Source organism: Scardinius erythrophthalmus (assembly GCF_964197995.2).
Source record: "Scardinius erythrophthalmus genome assembly, chromosome: 1".
Taxonomy (NCBI): domain Eukaryota; kingdom Metazoa; phylum Chordata; class Actinopteri; order Cypriniformes; family Leuciscidae; genus Scardinius; species Scardinius erythrophthalmus.
The window spans coordinates 51,089,784-51,111,197 of record NC_138221.1 but is presented as its reverse complement, the minus strand read 5'-3'; the positions used below and the strand labels follow the sequence as shown (position 1 = coordinate 51,111,197).

The 21,414-nt window shown below is 37.0% G+C and overlaps 1 protein-coding gene across 2 annotated transcripts; it reads right to left on the bottom strand.

Moving 5' to 3' along the window:
- Nucleotides 1-5,495: 5,495 nt before the first annotated feature.
- itgb3a (integrin beta 3a) lies at nucleotides 5,496-21,202 on the bottom strand. Of its 2 annotated transcripts, none has more exons than XM_081388413.1 (16): nucleotides 21,033-21,202; nucleotides 20,677-20,885; nucleotides 20,348-20,433; nucleotides 18,382-18,586; nucleotides 17,416-17,668; nucleotides 17,150-17,312; nucleotides 16,645-16,806; nucleotides 15,094-15,189; nucleotides 14,893-14,982; nucleotides 14,416-14,550; nucleotides 13,250-13,679; nucleotides 11,180-11,402; nucleotides 9,265-9,362; nucleotides 8,776-8,895; nucleotides 8,287-8,453; nucleotides 5,496-6,877 (listed from the first exon to the last, which is right to left on the bottom strand). In XM_081388413.1, the coding sequence occupies exons 2-16, from the start codon at nucleotides 20,735-20,737 to the stop codon at nucleotides 6,812-6,814; spliced, it is 2,355 nt and encodes a 784-aa protein (XP_081244539.1). In that variant the 5' UTR covers nucleotides 20,738-20,885; nucleotides 21,033-21,202; the 3' UTR covers nucleotides 5,496-6,811. The 2 variants fall into 2 exon arrangements, with proteins under 2 accessions (XP_081244539.1, XP_081244540.1); XM_081388414.1 differs by having other exon boundaries at nucleotides 20,677-20,824; nucleotides 21,033-21,161.
- Nucleotides 21,203-21,414: the final 212 nt, after the last annotated feature.

The window sequence follows — 21,414 nt, the reverse complement described above, 5'->3', positions numbered from 1 at the left end:
GCCCCAGGTAGCCTATCCTTTACACAGGCAGCATCTGAGCAGGCCTTTACTCCTCAGACTTTGGGGAAATTCCACCTCAGTATTAGTCATTAATTCATCAGTGTCCTGTAATATCCAATCTTCATCAGTCTCTGTATCTCTTGCTTAACCCACCGGACGTCTTCACCGTCATCTGGCTCACTTCTTGAGGTTGCAGCATGCTCTCTTCATTCCAGTTTGTCTTCTCGTTAACCTTGTGTGGTTGTCGGTTACAAACAGTACATACGCTACAACTTTAACAATTTTCTGCTCATCACATCATTCTGAGTTGCCATTTGCACAACATAGCATTTCAAGCAAACATGTGGCATTAATTCGAAAGCAAGTAAATAACATAACAGGTAAATAATAATACCAATATTTGGCATTAAATCAAAAGCAAGCAAAATAACTTTGAAACATATAAATATCAATATCCAATATATATATATATATATATATATATATATATATATATATATATATATATATATATATATATATATATATATATATATTCATAGAGAGGTAATAATACAATTTAATACATCACCAGAGAACCTCTAGTGGAGCTGCTGCCATGGAAACAACAGTTAGAAGAGTTCGGTGAAACCCAAGAAGCAAGTGCATGTCTTGTTGTATCTATGGCAACAAAAGTTTCAGAGGCAGCTGCAAGAATGCGTCATGTGTAAAAGTGTTTACATTATTTTACGTCATGTTTGCACTTCATGCTGACACTTAGGACATCATTATCATAAGACGGCTGTCATTGCTCATATTCATGTCAAACTGAAGAGCGTTCATATTAGAACAATGTTTTCTTTAAAATCTCTTCTATATGGGTTTTGACACTTCATGCATTAATGAACCCACTTGTGATTGATAAAGACATGGCTTGTTGTTGATATGAATGTTATCTGTGCCTGACTGGGATATGACAGACCCCACTTCTCTTCAAACAAAGGCATCTTCACTGCAGTCATGAAGAGCAACAGGATAATAGAGAGACCATCATGACTTCAGGACACTTAGGACAAAAAATAGACCAGAAATGACAGATTGGGATGTATATACAGACTCATATGACAGTTTCCTGAGAATGAGAGATTACATGCAGAGTGTCTCTGAATAATATTTGACATCTTCATGACACAGAACCTGCCTCCCTCTCACCCACTTCCCTTCCTCTCGCCTGGGTTACAGTGTAGGGATTTTCCCTAAACTCTTTTAGTCTTCATTTTTTATAATGTGAATTTGTGTAGTAATTACATAAGTGACTTTCATTTTTTATGTCCTAAAACTGTTCTGTTTTTCTTTTATAGAGAGCCTAAAATCTAAAGGAGGATTATTGGACCCCAAAAAATAAGTCTGTAATCCTTATATTTTTACAAACCTAAATGAAAGTCTTAGCATGAAAGAGTTAAATGAATCAGAATCAGAATGAGCTTTATTGCCAAGTATGTTTACACATATGAGGAATTTGTCTTGGTGACAAAAGCTTCCAGTGCAGAGAGAATGACAGCGACAAGACACAGATAATAAAAATTTATAAAAATATAAAAATACACAAAAAATAGACAATATGTGTATGTACGTTATGTACAAATGTAAGGGACGGTACATATAGGTCCAGCAAGGGTCCAGCAATGTCCTTCAGGTAGGCCAACACCAGTCTTTCAAATGACTTCATGACCACAGCGGTTAATGCAACAGGTCTGTAGTTATTCATTCCTTTGATTTTGGGTTTCTGTGGGATGGGGATGATGGGGGAGCATTTGAAGCAGGAATGAAAATCGCCCAGCTCCAGTGATCTGTTGAAGATCTGTGTGAAGATAGGACTCAGCTGGTCAGCACACGATTACAGACAGGCTGGTGAAACGGCGTGCTTTTCTGGTCTTCTGTTTCCAGAAGACCCAACACACATCCTGTTCACAGACCCAAAGTGCAGGAGGGAGGGAGCAGGGTTTGTCGGATGTGTTGATGAGTGTGTGGAGAGAAGGTCAGAAGGAGTGTGTGATTCGACACAGTGCTGGGGGATGGTGTCTTGTAATTGGTGATGTACGTTTGTCAGGCCTTTCCAAAGTGATGCAGGGTCGTTGGCTGAAAACTGGTTTTTCAGGTTTTCAGAGTAGGCTAGTTCCTTTAGACCAGTGGTTCTCAACCTTTTTTGGGCCAGCGCCCCCTATCCATCCAGGTTTTTTAAATTACTTGGTGAACAAAGAAAACATTTTGCCACTTGGCATTGGCATTAGTTAATGCCTAAAAATGTAAAACTTTACCTTGTAATAGAATTTAGTTTCATTTTAACATTGGTTGACCGGAGTGAATGGGAACATTATATATTGAAAATATTTGAAAATATGTAAGTGATTTTTAAGTCGATACTTTTTTAATGGCTTGTCAACTTTCCATTCCTCCACTGCATGTTTCTAGCTACCACTGGATTGTTGCGAAACACATTTTTGAGCAAGTGAATGCTGATTCTTGTCAGCGCTGGATTCTAGTCAGTGCTTGAGCGCTGGTCTATAACTGGAAAAATGTAGGCCTAGTCGTTGCAAAAGAAACGATACATAGCTTACTTGTCGCAATAAACTGGCAGATTTTAGAATGTTGTAATTACATGTTGAATCTTGTCTTGCCTGGATCTTTGGTGTAAACTCGTGAATGCCCCCCATGAACACCTGAACGCGCCCCTATAAAAATGTTTGCTTCCAACGTCCCCCAATGTTCTGTGAACGCCCCCGTTGAGAACCACTACTTACGACACTCTGATCTCCTTGCTTTGCCAGTATGTTTTTGGCCTGTTTACACAAGACTCAGTTCCCATTCCTGTAGGCATCTTCTTCGGCCTGACGAAGCTGAATGAGTTTTGCAGTGAACCACGGTCGTTGTAAGTTAAATGAGTCATGGTAGGAATGCGTGTATCCTCAGAGAAACTGATGTATGACTTTACAGTCTCTGTGAGCTCATCCAGATCAGTGGCAGTAGCCTCAAAAACACTCCAATCAGTGCATTCAAAGCAGACTTGTAAATATATATCTAAATATATCTTTTTCCAGTCCTTGTTCCAGGTTTAGCTGATTTCAGTTTCTGCCTGTTATATAAGATGATGAACCAGACAGTGATCAAAGCTGCGCGGCATGATGGGGCAGGGTGATTTGCGTTCTTTATTGTGGTAACTGTGATCCAGAATATTACTGTCTCTGATATGACATGTAACGTGGTGTCTCTATTTTGGCAGTTCACAGGAGAGATTTGCTTTATTTAAGTCCCAGAAGATAATCTGTGTTTGTGATCTGATCAGCGCTGCGCTCACACACGCTTGAGGAGGAATGTAAGCACTGACAAGAATGAACGAGAAAAACTCCTGCGGCGAGTAGAAAAGCTTCCAGTTGATGAAGAGCGCATCTAAAACAAACTACTTTAAAAAGGAGTGAAAAGAACAGTAATTATTATGAATGTTAAAGGGTTAGTTCACCAAAAAATGAACATTCTGGCATCAATTACTCACCCTCATGTCTTTCCTAAGGTTAAACTAAACTACTGGAGTCACATGGATTACTTTAATCGTTTCTTTACTAGCCTGGCTTGAAAAGGGGCTTAAAAGTGGTAGTTGCGTAGTTGTCAATGGAGTGACAGAAAGCGCTCAGATTTCATTGAAAATATCTTCATTTGTGTTCCGAAGATGAACGAAAGTCTTATGGGTTTGGAATGACATGAGGGTGAGTAATTGATGCCAGAATTTTCATTTTTGGGTGAACTTACCCTTAAAATAAGAGTTGGCAATAGGGCCAACCACTTCAGATTTAAAGTATGCATTAGGCCTATCACTGCAATAGAAATGATCACAATAATACCTGAATTCCACCTGTAGACAGACATTGTTACCTAAATGTTTTGACAAATATGACCATCTGAGCTTTACAGAGAGTATAGGGACAGACAGGTGTGATTTCTCGCAGAAACCAGCCTCGCTGCAATTAGGAGCTGGTGGTTTGAGTTGCACAAGATGTAATTTGTGTTTCATTTTTGAAATGTCTTTTCTCACCACCTGTTGGTACAAGTCACAGAGCAAGTGTGCGCTATTGTTGCCTCATGCACGGTTACTCCCATCTGGAGGATCTTACTTCCTCTTTGCAGACATTTCACATTTCCGTAGGCTACTGATTTTATCGTAAAATCTGCCAGTACATTCTGATACTGATCTGATTGTTTGAGGTATTATATTTATTTTTGGTCTAAGATTTTAGATAATTAGGAATTATAAATGAGCATAATCACCAAAAAATTATAAATCATCATTTGAAAAGTAGTTTTAACTACAACAAAATAGTACAAATAAAGTGAAGCTGATTGAAGTGAGGAAGTGAATAGTAACATTGTGTTAACGGAATTTTGATGTCCGAACTGCAGTGTCTTACACAAGTATATTACAATGTGAGTCATTTGAAATGATTTGTCCGATGAGGTGTGTCTGCAACACTCGTGATTTTGCCAAGTACATGCTCCTGGATCAACATATTTAGTGAGATAGCGTTGGTCCTACGAGCCCGATCTCACGGGAAAACGTACAAATTCTACGAGGTGGCTTATTCGTACGAATTCATATGACCTGACTCGTACGAATTAGTACGTTTTTTGCAAAATCGTACATATTTGACGAATATGTCAAATATTCATAAATATGAATATATCAAATCAATATCAAATATGAATTCATACGAATGACCTATCCTTGACCCCGCCCCTAAACCTACCCATCACGTGGGTTTAGACAAATCGTACAAATTTGTACGAGTGAGGTCGTACGAATTAGCCAACTTTTTATCATTCGTACGAATTGGTCGTGAGATAGCGTTGGAGCTACCTAACCTTATCCCTACCCCTAAACCTAACCCTAACTTATTCCTAAAATAAGAGAGAAATGATAGATTGAATATCATATGAATAACAATAATGTAGAAGCACCTAATCCTGGTTGTAAGCCTAAACTTGACATAAACTAGTCCCTCAAATCTTATTGGTTGGTTGGAATGTTGTACCAGGATCAACAAAGATGCTGATCCAGGAATATGTTGTACTTGGTAAAATCATGTTCACCCTAAAATGCATTAAAACTAAAGCAAGCTGTACCTAAACCTGACAAACAGAAGAAAAAACTAACAGAAAAACATAATGAGCATTTTAAAATTTGCAATATACTGGAATTAATATTCAGAAGATGGCAATTGTGGAAATCATTCGTCAAGAAGATTCTCTCTCTGTAAATAAGTTTTTTTTTTTAGAATTGTAAACATTAGATTTGTGTCAAAACCTCCAAAAATGTTTCATTAGACTGGACTTGTGTTATTCCTCTACCAATAGCGCCACCAAATGGAATTACAAATATAATGACCGTTTTTCAGACAGGTTTCCACAAACACAATCCCAGTCTGCCACTGGTCGGGCAAACAGACAGTAATGTCACTGACATGTTTGGAATGCTCAGACAAACAGAGGAATGATTTAATACAGCAAATTACATTATATTTTTGTCTCTGTATAATAAAGGAAGAAAGAAAGTATGTTAACACTGGAAAAAGTTACAAGCATTATCTTTAAAAAATAAAATGACAATTTGAGAATACATGATTAAAAACTCTTTCCCCCACCATTTTCAGGCTATCCATGTTTTGACTGTTATAGGCTAGGGGGCGTTATGACTCATCTTCTGAAAGAGAAGAGAATCTCCAGATCAAAACACATGTGTGGAAAAAGCAGAAACATGCGATAACATATGTAATCATATGCATATGTAAACTAATGCAATCATCAACATTAAACAGCATATAAATCAAAACTGCCTAACGTTACTGAATGAACTCTATCTAATCCATCTATGTTTTGATCATCATTCTGAATCAGATCCAGTCGTAGTCTTTGACAAAATGATAAATGTGAAAATGATTTTTTTTTTAAATGCTGGCGTTGGCAGGCAACTTCTTTGCCTGGTGGAGAAAGAGTTCAAATACAGTAAATGAATACCAGCAGTGCAACTCAGTATTTAGTGCAGGAATATAGAGTGAGAGAACAGAACAGTTTTAGGGGACATTTACATAACACCATTTTCAACTAAAAATAGAAAACATTTTGTCTGTTCATTTACACAACAACAGCGTTTTGGGGGCCTGAAAACACAACCTTTTTAAAACAGTTTTTTTTTATAAGATACCGTTAACGTTTCCATGTAAACTACGAAAACTGACGTCATGCGCATGTGTATTACATGTTCAGGCACGTAGTGTTTCTTTAAAAAGTGGCATCGCCAACTACTGGCCTGGCATGAATAATACAGCATTTGTAACCGTTTTCGTGGATCAGTGTAAACGGGGATCGTTTTGACAACACTGTCGTCTGTATGCGAAAAACACAAAGGAGAAACAATTCTGTTTTTAGTAAATTGTTGTTGTGTAAACATACCCTTAAAGTCACACCAATTCCACAACAGCATTACAGCATTGTCATATGCTGCGTAATTAATATAATAAAATAACAACTGTTTGTTTAAAATATATAACAACATTTCTTATTAACAAAATGACACCGTGGAGGTAACTGTGGTATAAGTGGAAAAACTTTGGACCACTGAATTATTCATTGCGGTTGCGCTCACCATGTTCACACTGTAGCTATAATTGTCACTCCTGAATGCTTAATCCTGTTTTTATACACATTCATATAAGATTAAAGCGTATTCTTGTGTTGTAGAGATGATCTGTAGTTGTTCTTGACAGAAGCAGATGTGGTCTCCTTCTTAACTGCCACGATACGCCACATTTTGGAAGGTGGTGGTGGCTCCTTTGTAGAGTGGATTATTAGCCTTAAAGACAGGAAAGAGTTTCATAATGACCAGTGCTGCAGAGCTCATAGTTATTTATAATGAAAGTCTGCAAGATTAACTGCAAGCACATCTGTACTTCTCACTTTGACCACTTGGTGTCCATTTGACACCATTCTTGGTGATGAATGACGTTATCTTTCCTGAATGTTATCAAAATTGTAACACTTTACATTTGTTAACATGAACTAACAATGAAATAATTTATTAATCTTAATGTTAAATTCATTTACTCAAACGTCATTAAAGGGGTGGTTGATTATGATTTCACTTTTTTTAACTTTAGTTAGAGTATAATGTTGCTGTTTGAGCATAAAAAACATCTGCAAAGTTACAATGCTCAAAGTTCAAAGCAAAGGGAGATATTTTCTTTTAAAGAAATCGCTTTTTAAGGACTACAACAAACAGCTGGTAGGGATTACATGACATTCCTCCCAGATTAGTGACATCACCAACCCTAAAATTTACATAAACCCCGCCCCCGGAATGCGATTTATATAATATTATGACAGAATATGCTAATAAATGACTAGAAGATAACTACACATAAGCTACATAAATTCACCAACTAACCATTCAGAAATGTTGTCTACATGTTGTCACTTCTTCTTGAGTCTCTCCATGTTTGTCTGACTCCGGTTTGAACATAAAAATTTTCAGTGCATGTGTGTGTGAGGTAAAAAGACATAAGCTGTTGTAGCTCCGCCCCCTGTGCTGGGAGCAGCAGCTCATTTGCATTTAAAGGGACAGACACAAAAACTGTGCGTTTTTGCTCACCTTCAAAAAGTGATTTTAACATGCTATATAAAAAAATCTATGGGGTATTTTGAGCTAAAACTTCACATACACACTCTGGGGACATCAGAGACTGATTTTACATCTTGTGAAAAGGGCATTATACCACCCCTTTAAAATCAAAAGTGGATCTATTAAAAGTGGATCGAGCGCAACGGGGCCACGAGGCCATCGGCACCGACTTGACTCAGTTTTAAACGACCCTTTAAACCAAAAAGGTTCTTTATAAGTCACAGGATTGCATTACTTTCATACATTTTTTTTCTATACAGTGTGTTTATGTGCTGTTTAATTAATAAAAAAAAAAAAATTTTATTTGATTTGTTAAAGATAAAGCCATAAAATGATCCCATGATGGGAACCCCTAAAAGGTTCTATATATGAAGCACATGACAGAACACTTTAAGGTTCTATATAGAACCTTTTCCTAAGTGACAGTGTTATTTTGTCTGAGATTAAACATGGCAAGACTGTGAGCATGCTGGAAGTTCTGAGAGGAAGAAAGACTAGTGTAAGATAAATACCCATAACATTTGATAACACAATACCAACAGGATATGGATGGTATTGCATAATAGTCTGAATGCTCTTCTCACCGCTTCCCACTTAGCCTTGGCTTTCTCTTCCTCAAACTTGGCAAATTCATGACGGTCGTGAATGGTGATCAGGAGCTTCCACACCAAAAGCGTAGCCAAACCCAGCAGCAGGACCGCACCAGCAACCGATAAAGCAACCACCAAGATGTCAGGACCATTCGGACACTCTGTGAAAAAGAAAAAAATCATACTTTATATTCAGTTGCCATTTGAACTGATCTCTTCAGGATCTATTTATTATGTCCGTGTGGTCAAACATTAATAGAGAGGGTATGAGGATCTAATTGCTGAAGTTTAGATTTAATAAAAGAAACAAAACACTCAGGAGCACAGTATTCGATTTCAGACGCAGCGAGAGAATCTGTGACAGTAGGAGAGGTACAGCCAGTATTTACCAGTCTCTCACAGAAACACACAGAGTTTATTAGCATGAGCAGGGTTTGCCAGCTGCATGTCACATGTCTCTTTCTGCCCCTTCTCTTCTCTCACCTGGTTCTTTAACAAGATAGAGAAAGGATTTTCCACTAGCATCTTCATAATACTGGAAGTTCTGAACACAGTCATCCTCATCCTTGTAGCTGCAGTTCACTGCGTTCTTCTCGTGAAAGACTGGAGAGAACAGATGATTATTAACTCTGCGAGAACAACAACTGAACAAAATATACTGCGTGAAAAATTAGGTTAAGTCACATATAGCCAAATGAAGCTGAGGTAAATAATGGCATTATTAACAGAAATCAAAATACTGCAGTTATATACTATAGATTAGATGTACCCAATTTGTCTGTGTAAAATAGAAAAGAGTTGTAATAAATTGTAATAATGTTTCACAAAATCACTATTTTTGATCAAATAAATGCAGCCTTGTTGAGCATAAGAGACTTCTTTCAAAAACATTTTAAAAAAATACTAGTGTATTTATATAGGCTACTGCGGTCTGAAAGCATGTATTGTGGATTGGTTGGAGGTAGAGATTACCCAGCTCATCGACCGGCACAATCTCATCTCTGCAGACGTGATTGCAGTTCTTCTCAAATAAATCCCCTCTCTTATAGTGTTTACACTCCACACACTCCCTGCAGATGCACACATAAATCCACTTTAAGCAGTTAAGTAAAGAATGAAGAAAAAGCACCTAAACATACTCAATGCCCACACTCATACATTAAGCTACCTAAATAAAGATATACCGCGGTTTATTGATTTTTACATAAACATTCTAAACTTTCACCCAATATAAGTCACAATATATATATTTTTTGTTGAGATATTTACTCCAAAGTGGTTTCATCATGTTATACAATCTTCTTCTAATATCTGAACCAAGGTTATTTTCGTAAACGAAAACTGAAACTAAGACTAAAACTATTTGTCAAAAAACATTTTCGTAAACTGAAATAAAATAGAAATGTTAACATAAATGAAAAAACGAAAACGAAAAAAAAATACAACTGAAATAAAATTATAATTAGCAAAAATAAATAATCGTTTTCGTAATTAATAAGCTCTCATCCTGTACCAGAAAATCAAGTTTTTCCATTGGACTGCGCTGATTTATTTTTCAATGTAAACAAGACAGATGTATGACCGTTGCGGCTCTTTTGCAGCCTTTAAAGCTACACTGTGTCATTTTTAAAGTTGATTCTTAGCAAAAAACACTTTGTTCTTTCAAAATGATATGTGCTCATTAATGTGTAATTACTTCTACCAACTAATCAAGTATTCTCGTAAGCGTAGAATCTGCCATTTACAATACATACGAGCGAGTCGCTCGAATGGCGGCAGCCATGTTGCGCCTCCATCTTGAAAATACATTAGCCAAAGAGGGACATACCTGGAAATGCAAGCTTCGCCTTTCGCGTTTTTACACTCAGTGGCACCGTGACGAATGCGAGGGGGAGATTACTCGCGACTGCCGGCAGATTTGAAATAATACGGCCACCGTAGGAGTTAAAACGCCCTCGGACTGGGAGGGGCTAGAAAGTAATATTCAGTTGGTAGTCATAAACAATTTCACCGCTAGATGGGAGAAAATCCTACACAGTGTAGCTTTAAGAAGCAGAAATGGTCAAATAAGTAGACCTATTTCCATCATGTCTAGACCGTATGCACCGTAACAGCTGTTAGCCTACCTTTATTCCAGGTAAGATAACCATCTCATGTGAAACTTAATAATCAACAAGATACCACACATATTAGACAGAAGACCACACTGATGAGAAAACAGAAAAAACAAATAGCATGTCTAGCCCAAAAAATAGACATACATTTGTCAGAGTAGAAGTAAACTAAATGTCATGAATGTGAGTATATGATATTAAAATATACAATAGACAAAAAGCATAAATGGATCAGTACAAGAATAATATTTGAAAGGATTAATCAGAAATAACCATAAAAGAATAATCATAGTTATCATACGCATATTTTTCTTATACACCACATGTTAACCAAGATTTAATCTTTAATATGAATGAGTATGAATTAATAATTTTTACTTTTATACTTTTAAGTTGCATTTGTTAGGTTCTTTGTTCAATCTCAAACAATTATTTTATTTTTATTATTAAGAGGTTTGCACAAAAGTTAACTGTAAACTGCAAACATTAAACTTTGCTAAATTAAATGTCGTTTACTGGAAGTATTCTGTAAACTCTGCTTAACTATAATTACAAAAACTGAAACTAAATATCTAAAAACTAAATATAAATGTGTTCACAAAATAAAAACTAAACTAAAACTAACAAAATCATTGAAACTGACTAAAACTAAACTGAAATTTATAGGAAATTTGAAAATGATATTAAAATACAAACTAATTTAAAAATGCAAACCTATAATAACCTTGATCTGAACTTCATCCTCATAGGAAAGCGTGCCGACACACACTCACTTTTTGATGGTGCAGGCATCTGGGCAGGTGGGGCACTTCTCACAGTTTGATCCATAAGCTCCTGGCTGAGTGCACTCACAGACCCCACACGCACAGTGTCCACGCCCACTACAGAGCATTCCTCCACCTCCCATACAGGTGTCTGTGCGGGTCGAACAGTCACAGCTCTCGCCGGACCATCCCGGACCACAGTGACAGGACCCGCAGTTGCACTCACCATTACCTAACGGAGACAACAAACATTATTAATGGCTGTTAATGACTTTATATGAGAGTGATCTCAGGTCATTGCTGAAGGTGATCATGAGGTTTTTCCTTAAAAGGTTTTTTCACCCAAAATGAAAATTCTGTAAATGAATGTAAGCGATCTAATCTAAAGTGTGACTTATTGTCTGACTTATAAGTGTGACCATAAGTTTCATATGTTCACTGAGGGTGCATTTATTTGCCCAAAAATACAGTAAAAACAGTACTATTGAGAAGTATTATTACAATTTAAAATAGCTATTTTCTATTTTAATATATATAAAAAAAATCTGTGATGGCAAAGCTGAATTTTCAGCATCATTACATCAGTCTTCAGTCACATGATCCTTCAGAAATCATTATGCTGATTTGCTGCTCAAAAATTGTCTTATTGTTATCAACGTCGGCAGCCGTTGAGCTGCTTAATCATTTTTGTGGAAACTGTGACACATTTTTCAGGATCCTTTGATGAATAGAAAGTTCAAAAGAACAGCATTTGAAATAAATGTTTTTTGTAAGATTATAAACATTTTCACTGTCAATTCACATCACAATTTACAATCCATTCCATGCCGATTTTAATCAACATGCCGTACTTAAAATAAAAATCTTGACCCCAAACTTTTGAACAGTAGTGCATGTAAATATTCTGTATATTCTAAATTAAACCACAGTATGTGTGTAAATCCTGAAATACAACATGGTGTTACGTAATACCGACATAGTGTTTGTTATTGAAGCAACAAAGCATTAAACTAAAACATCAACATTTCCCAACTCAACATATTCATTGCAACAGACATAATTCATAAGAAAAGCAGTTGCATAAATCACCTAAGTCTTAAGACCTAGCCTTACCAACTAGCAGTTAGCCAAGGAGTAACCAGTCTTACTTTTCAGATTCAAATTAGACCAATCTACCCGTTTAAGAAACTTTTAAAAAAAGTTATGACCGGTCTTTAAAAAATAAATGACTAACTTGTAAGACTAGTCTAAGCAGTTTATGTGAATGACCACTAGGTTGTACACTGTTTGTTCATTGTGTGTGTGGTTCAGGCAAACCTCAAGTTGTTGAGACATACCATAAATCTTTGTCCTTGTGGGGACATTTTTTGGTCTACATGAGGAAAACAGCTTATAAATCATACTATGTTTTTTGAAAATGTAACAATGCAGAATATTTTCTGTGAAGAGTTGTGTTTAGGGATCGGGTTAAGGGATAGGATTGTACAAATCATTGTGTCTAGGGAAAGTCCATATAAAACATGAAACCCAACGTGTGTGTGTGTGTGTGTGTGTGTGTGTGTGTGTGTGTGTGTGTGTGTGTGTGTGTGTGTGTGTGTGTGTGTACGTACGCGTGTCTACATTCCAATGTTTTCAGTTATGTTTTCCCACACATCAGCTCAGATTTTGAGCCTAATCGAACTAAATTCACAAGGCATTTAACTAACAATACCCATTACACATGCTACTGAAAGTCTCACTTTTCCAACCAATACATTCTTTCATGCACTTGACTCAATGTTTAGCTGAATAGAGAATATGACGTGAGCAACATAAATCATGTGGCAGGCTTCAGGCTTCAGCACTCCAAGCTGGATGTGCACAGACATGCAACATTGAAGATCATCCTCCCATAACATCTAATAAATCCAGCATTTCTGAGTCACACTGAGTCGCTGTTTGGTTCTAAACGTGGATCAAATGGCCTAATATGGTGAAACACTGTCTTCGCGATGAGGCAAGAACAAAAAGCTGTGAGTGATCCTTTACAAACATGCAATGCTTTATTTGTTCTTTTAAGACCACTGTATCCAACCTTACCTGAGCACATCAGTCCTTTGGAACGGAGACAGCTGAAGTCGTCACATTCACAGTACGGCCCCCAAACCTTCCCAAATTCACTCGAGCGACAGGCACACTGGCCACACACACAGTCTCCGCGTCCGCTACAGGCCGGGGTTTCTGGGTTGGGGCTGCAGCTGCCTTGTTGGCTGGGTTCATATTCGCCCTCGGAGCACTCGCATCGAGGGCCCAGTCGGCCCGGATTGCACAGGCACACGCCGCACTCCAGGGTTCCATTGCCGTGGTGACAGGACGGGCTGGCGGGCATTGAAGACTGCTGACAGCTACATTCACAAGCAAAGTCCACAGTGACCTGAAGGCTGTCTTTAAAGCCCAATGGCTTCACGATGAAGGTCCGACTCTTTTCTTTGGGACAGCCGTGAAGTTTCGCCTCAATGTTAAATGAAACCTATGGGAAAGTGAGATAAGAAACTGTAGAGCATGGCACTAGCAATGCTGAGGTGATGAGTCCGATTCCCAGAGAATGCATGAGCTGAAAAAACATATGGCTTGCAATGTCAGTTGCTTCTGATAAAAGCATGTGTCAAATGTAAATACAGTCAAACCAAAATTTATTCAGACACCCTCAACATTCCTCACATTATCACAGTTTTTTTCGCTATAGTTTAGGAAATTGTAATAAAATATGACAAGAACTCAGAGTTATCAAATCAGTGGATATTTCACTGGTTTTGGCCAATACCAATTTAGGTCAACCAATTACCAAGCAATGCTTAATTTTGTTCAGTCTGTGGTGTAAAAAAGTCACATTAGCAATTAAAGAAAAAACACTTAAGCAAAACATGGTCAGGTCAAAGTGTCCGAATAATTTTTGGTCCCAATTTTGTATATAATTTACTGGTAGTCCACTATATGCAGAATTTTTGGGGATAATATGTCACAGGTAACTTTGTTTCGCTATCCTCGCTTACATAAATGAACTATAGTGTCCAGCACCCACCACTTGTAAAAGAAAATCTAAAAAATGATATCTGGTGTCTGAATAATTTTTGGTTTGACTACATTCCCTGTTTACAAAATGAACAGTGTTTAAATGAACCTCACAGAGTGATTTTAATGTATACTGACAGGTACACAAACTATATAGTTGCTAAATTTCTAACATCAGTACATCAGATGCTGACCATATCTCCGATTTTGAGTCTGTCGCAGGACCGGACACCTGCAATGACCTCTCCACCCAGGCATGTTGCGCTGATGAACAGAGATAACTCATCCGGCACACCCAACAACTCCAGCTCAACCTTAGACCTGATCTTCTACAAAGACAAATGGCACATAGATCAGAGGTCAACCTCTCTGACTTCTCCCTCTATTTTAGCTTAAGCCCTGCTGGCTTGGAATGGTAAAATATAAGACTGTTCAGAGTGGCATACCACCTTCTACAATTTAAACGTAAAAGTATGTATACTTCATGCACATATACATTGTATTTTTGTGATATAATCGGAGAACGCTGACTCTGGATGCTGTATGTATTTGCAATGCTAATATCTGGTTAATTTTTAGGAACACACTTAAAGATATCATCACATAATAGTTCAAAGCAAAACAGAACACGAAGTTCTCATAACCAACAATTTCCTGCCAAAGTGACTTACCGCATATTCATCCAGAATGAGTTGCACAACATTTCCAGAGTCTTTATCGAGCGTTCCAACTGAAGAGCCAGGAATCAGCTCGCTGTAATTCTGTGACAATGCAGGAAACATGAAAACATCCCATTAATGTGTGTAAATGTGTGTAAATATTATGCACAAACGTGTTGTAAGTATGTGTTTGATAAAAATATGGAAACTCACACGATATAGTGGCACCATAAGGCTGGTTACAGCAAAGATGAGGTTGATATTATTCTCAGATGTCTTGTCCGAGATCATGCCAAGTGAGGGATAGTCCTACAAATACCCATGAAAAAATATAAAATAAAAGAAATTTTATCTATCTATCTATCTATCTATCTATCTATCTATCTATCTATCTATCTATCTATCTATCTATCTATCTATCTATCTATCTATCTATCTATCTATCTATCTATCTATCTATCTATCTACACATATATGCAACCAAATACAGAAATGGGCTGCAAATAGCACAGACAACAACAGAAATGTTTCCAGAGTATCCCAATAAGTGACAAACCCAGCTGGGAAATGCTTATTGCTCGTGAGCATCCCTATGCCAAACTTCCTTCGAAGGGCAGAGCCCTTGAAGTGGGGACTTTGTAGTGAGCAGGGCACGTGTGTGTCATTATGTAACCATTTGGAACGCACTTGGCAAACTGGGATGTGACAATGCAGCATGGTGTCCATCAGCTGTTCTGTTCTTACGACAGAAACTTCTCATTATTACTGTTGCAAATAAATATAAAAAAAAATGTAAAAAAATAAATAAATATGGGTTATATATCTGTGTGTGAGTGTCTCAACTTTAAAACTTGCCTTCTTATCTTTGTACCCTGCATTACCTTACATTTATTATGAAATTTATTTAAACATAACATGACAAGTGTGTACAATGTAACTGATGTATAAAAATCTTACCCTCATGTTCTTTTTCTCTATCTTTTTTTTTAGCTCATTGTTAACTCTTCTGCTCTCATTTGTATTCTGAAGACATTGAACATATTGTTAATACATTTTGTATATTGTATACAAAGTTATATGTCATAAACATGTCATCTCTGTATGTTTTGCACAAAAAAAGTAGACTTATAAGCTATAAAAGCAATAAGCAGCTGGGTTCGTCACTTATTGGGGCCCCTAGAAATATTTCCGTTGTGGTCTGTGCTATTTGCAGCGTGTTTCTGTATTTGGTTGTGTTGTGAGTATTTGGAGCACACGTGTGTTGTGAAACTAATGAAGATGTTTTCTTAATTTTCGGGTGTTTTTTTCTATTTGCATGTGTTTTCTTCAGTTGTAGCGCGTTGAGCTCTCTCAGCCACCATAGAAATCATTATAATATGCTGATTTGCAGCTCAATAAAAAAAAAAAAATTCTTATTAGAAGTTAAAACAGTGCTGCTTAATCATTTTGTGAAAAAACACAATACTTAGTTTCAGGTTTCTTCGATAAATAGAAAGTTTAAAAGAATAGCATTAATTTGAAAAATATATCTTTTGCCTCGACTACAGGTCTTTACTGTCAATTCTGATCAATTTGATACATCCTTGCTGACAAATGTATTCACTTCTATATAAAAAAGCTTATTTTTGAAAGGTTACACACACACACACACACACACACACACATATATATATATATATATATATACACATACATACATACACACACACACACACACATAGCAAGAGATAGAGAGAGAGATTTGTCCAATATATGTTGGCTGACCAGTATAGTGGACTTGTCATATTCATTTTTGTCATTGATATAGCACTCTCCATCATGGGGCTGGACGATTCCAGCCAGCTTGGCATCCAAAGCCAAATGACTTCTGTCATCACTTGTGAAGATCAGCAAATGAGATGCATCAGGCCTCCATCCAATCTTTTCCTGGAAAAAAAAGAAAGGAGGTCATACAGAAAGGTAAAGAGAACGGATGGAATGGATGAGACAACAAACTAAGAAAATATTAGAGAGTACGAGGATATCAGAGTTGTCTAATTTGTAGACCAAACCCAATCACAGGATATGCCCGTTCCCCCAAATCCTAGGGTTTATGTTGTACATCCTTTTTTCCTAATACGTTTTTGAAAATGTAGCTCAAAATGCTAATTATCTTTAAGATTTGGGATTACAAACAGAACAGCTTTACTCAGATTTATTTTTACATAATTATTTTTATTGTGTGAAGGATGAATATTGTCAGTTTTTCTTTGTGTGTGCTTTTTGTTACCTTGCATACTACTGCTTGTATGATGGCATCAAATCCGCCCTCAGGGGCATCTCTGTTTCTGGACACTTTCTGTTTCTTCACTTCCTCTGTGAAGCGCTCTACCCGCTCCGTCAGAGACAGCACATTACGATAGCCGAATTGTGGTGGGCAGGGTTCAATAGACCTACACCACACACAGCAGGAAGACAGAAATCACTCAACTTAGTTCCTCTCTCTAAATGTCATATGCTTTTCTACAGGACCATGTGAGATGAATTTGACCTTACTTATGGCAAGGGTTCTTGATGACTTCTTCAGAGTACATGTACATATAAGGTGAGAGCGTTTTGTCTACAAAAGCTCCAAATCCCATGCGTAGATCACTGGTGACGCCACGTAATCCACTGGCCAGGTTATTGCCTAGGGCATAAAGCTTCTGCAGGTCGTCCTTCATGGTATTGGTCATGTCCATCAGGTAGTACAGGTCAACTGGGTAATCAGATACTTGCTTCACACTGATGTTGAATTGCTTTGAATCGCCTTAAAGAAATCGAAGGGAAGAAGGAGTTACAACTATCTGAATTTGAAGACAAAACTTTTTTACTTCTTTTTCTAATGGACATGGATTTTTTGAGAACATGATCTGTTTGGGCTCAGAGAGACAATAAGACCCTTTTACTAGCTCATGAAACATACTTAGTATTTAAATATCAGGTTTTAACATAATGATTTGTTCTGCTCGTAAATGATCTGGTCATAAACAGATCCTGAAATCTGAAACTGAAATATGATGATAAATATAATATTGGGCTAGTGGGTTTTGATTTGGTCACAGTAACATACTATTTGTATTATTATTATTAATATTATTATTATTGTCATTATCATTATTTAAAAAAAAACAATAAGAAAACAATAAAGTCAAAATTCATGCTTTTTTCCTCTGGGACACCAGTGATCAAGAACATAGTATCAGGGTTTAAGACGAGACGAGTGAAGTGAAATGAAGGTGAAGGGGAAGTGAAAAGAAAAGAAAAGAAAAGAAAAGAAAAGAAAAGAAAAGAAAAGAAAAGAAAAGAAAAGAAAAGAAAAGAAAAGAAAAGAAAAGAAAAGAAAAGAAAAGAAAAGAAAAGAAAAGAAAAGCAGTGGGAAATTTACCAAAAACTATGCAGTGGGAAATATGTGTTAACATACTGAGGGAATATGTATCTGTAATAAACACATGTTATGTTTGTTTTGTTGAAGTAGCATACCTGGCCTGAGGGTCAGGTGGATTTTTTGTGGTTGGATCTGAGTGATGTCGCTGCCTGAAACCCCTGCCTTGTTACTCAGTGGGACATCCTCTAGGATCCTCATGCTGCTAACTGGAAACTCAATAAACTTCACGTCACAACCAGACTGAATGAGACTGTCTTTGAGATCACACCGGGACAAACTTGACCCTCCCTTTCCGAAGATCTAACAGACACACACATACACATACTGATGACCAGGGCTGCAAACTTTTGAATTTAGCTTGTAGTTAGAATTATGGAGGGAATTTGGAAGGATGGCACAATGACTGGTAGGCTACTGTTTTTATTACTACGTGACACAAAATTCATGATTTCAATTCAATTCAATTCTAGTGATTTGATTCTGATCTTGATTCAATATCGATTCATTTGGATAAATATTAGGTACAGTAGATAGTCTTCATTTTCTTAAAGGAACACTCCACCGTTTTTTGAAATAAGGCTTATTCACCTTCTTTCCTACATTTAGATAGGTGGGCAAATGCATTTTTGTCTCAGTGCATGCATTGTTTTAGTTTGACAGGGTCGGCGCTAGCTTAGCTTAGCATAATGAATGGAATCCTTTGTTGCCAGCTAGCATGTCCTGAGTAAAAGTGATAAAAAAAAAAAAACCCACCTAATTACTTCTTGTGGCCTGCGTATTCACAACAAGTACAAATAGTGATGCAGATTAACACTAGGCGATTTCCTATGCAGATATTGACTTGGGACTATATTAGGGGGAAGCATAGGCGAAGCATATCACGCCCAAGTAGCAGTGCTTCGCCTGTGCTTCCCCCTAATATACGGTAGTCCTTAATAGTCAAAGTCAATATCTGCCTAGGAAATCACCTAGTGTTAATCTGCATCACTATTTGTACTCGTTGTGAATACGCAGGCCACAAGAAGTAATTAGGTGTTTTGTTTTTTTTATATCACTTTCACTCAGGACATGCTAGCTGGCAACAAAGGATTCCATTCATTATGCTAAGCTAAGCTAGTGCCGACCCTGTCAAACTAAAACGATGCATGCACTGAGACAAAAATGCATTTGCCCACCTATCTAAATGTAGGAAAGAAGGTGAATAAGCCCTATTTCAAAAAATGGTGGAGTTTTCCTTTAAGAAAAAAAAACTCACCTAATGCTGTAAACATATGGAGCCCTGTCAGCTGGTATTATTATTAAAGGTTAAAAAAAACATCTCAAATCAATTATAATGCAGTTTTTATTATAAAAAACAACGTTATAATATTTTAATGATATAAGTAAAAATATAATAAATATGTAATATAGTGCACATATTTAGCGAAATACTCGTTTCTATAGCTCATTTGTCTAGCCAAATAACGTGCTATGGTCCTTAAATGGCTTTCCTGCGGTTCTCCAGCTGTTTTATTGACCTCTTTCCGCTGTTGAAAAACACTGATTGATCGATATAATATGAGGCATTTACATTTCGCTAAGTTAGCTGTATCTTTCAACATACCTATTGTTCATGCATGCTCATTTACTATTAATAATTAATACTACTACTATTAATATTAATTTATATAACTAGTAAAGAGTAGGCTAAGTGATGACTGGTTTGACTGAGGCGATACAGCGATCTGTCACGTCACATTTGCAAGCTCCAAAACGGTATTTATTGTTTGAATTTCGTGATAAAATTGATAGAATATGAGAGCTGGGAATTTGTTTCCTATCAAAAGTAACCTGCTCTGTCTTGTCTGTCAGTGTCTCTGTCATCTTTTTTCTCTGCTGAAGAAAATGGATGTGTGGCGTGAGAGCGTGTGAAAAGTGTCAATGCGTGAGAGTTGGCAGCCCTGTGATAACCAGAGTGAGACATTTCAAGCAGCCAGTAGTACGGAGCCAACATACTTTTACATACTTTTGTGTGTCTATGCGAGTGTGTTTATTTGTGCATGTGGATGAAATTGTGTTTACCTCCTGAGTGCACCAAGCACAGGTTGGATGGATCGACAGGCATTCTTTACAGCTACTCACTCCTCTGGAAGTGCAAATGTTGGAGCCTGGAGAAACAAGACTATCATTAATCTCATACATGCCTTTAAATGGTTTGTAGCCTACTCTTTAGAAATGTCTTCTTTCAGGTTCCATTGTACAGCCTTTCAAGTGTGTTGAAACAAGTGAAAGATTAATCAAATGTAGCCAAGGAAATAATAATAGTAGCCTAAAAATGTTTACAGCACATGCACATTCCTCTCATTCTTTGTGTGATTAACTAAACAACCAATAACAAAAGGCAAACTTACTTGTAGCTGAGGAAACTAGAAGTAAAACTGGTATCCAAACTTCCATCAAATTTAGTCCCATTTTAACAGAACTAAACTACTGAATGCCTCCTGCTGTAGAAACTCTGTCTCAACTCTGGTTCTCTGATGCACGAATTGGGAGTGGAAACTACCGTATCGACATGTAAGGACAGATGACCAAATGCGTTTCAGCATTTCGCAAATGTTATCTGTTTCATCATCAAGATTCAAGAAGACACAAATAAATGTATAACCACAGGCAAGTAAAGACTCAGCAACACTGATAAAAATGATTCTGTTGATTCCTGTGGAATTTACTTAAAAGATATGAGTGCAAAAACTTAAAATTAACTTACATTTTACTCAATGTTTTTTCAGTGTAATGAACACTAAATGACAGCTTTGGGACTCTGTATTTCCAACCCTATCTTACGGCAATTAGAACGTAGGACTATTTTACGAGGTGGCTAATTCGTAATTAATTTAGCTAAATCGTACTTCTTTTACCATTGTTACCCCTGACCCCACCCCTAGACCTACCCATCACTGGGGTTAATACAAATCGTACGAATTCGTACTAGTGAATTAGCCATCTCGTACTCACTCGTCGTACACATGTAGTTAAAGGCACAGTATGGAATTCAGTAAGTACTAATAGCTTCCTCTGTATTTATAGAAGTCATCGCCTTACATAATATAATCATCTAAATCAAATCAAAGTTTTTAGAACATCCTATT

Excerpts from the sequence above, each read along its gene's own strand:
- itgb3a (XM_081388413.1), bottom strand. The coding sequence starts at position 20,737 with ATGGGACTAAATTTGATGGAAGTTTGGATACCAGTTTTACTTCTAGTT. Across the intron at positions 14,551-14,892 it reads TCATTCTGGATGAATATGCG|AAGATCAGGTCTAAGGTTGA; the intron begins GTAAGTCACTTT and ends TTGTCTTTGTAG. Across the intron at positions 8,896-9,264 it reads TGTGCCGGTCGATGAGCTGG|TCTTTCACGAGAAGAACGCA; the intron begins GTAATCTCTACC and ends TGTTCTCTCCAG.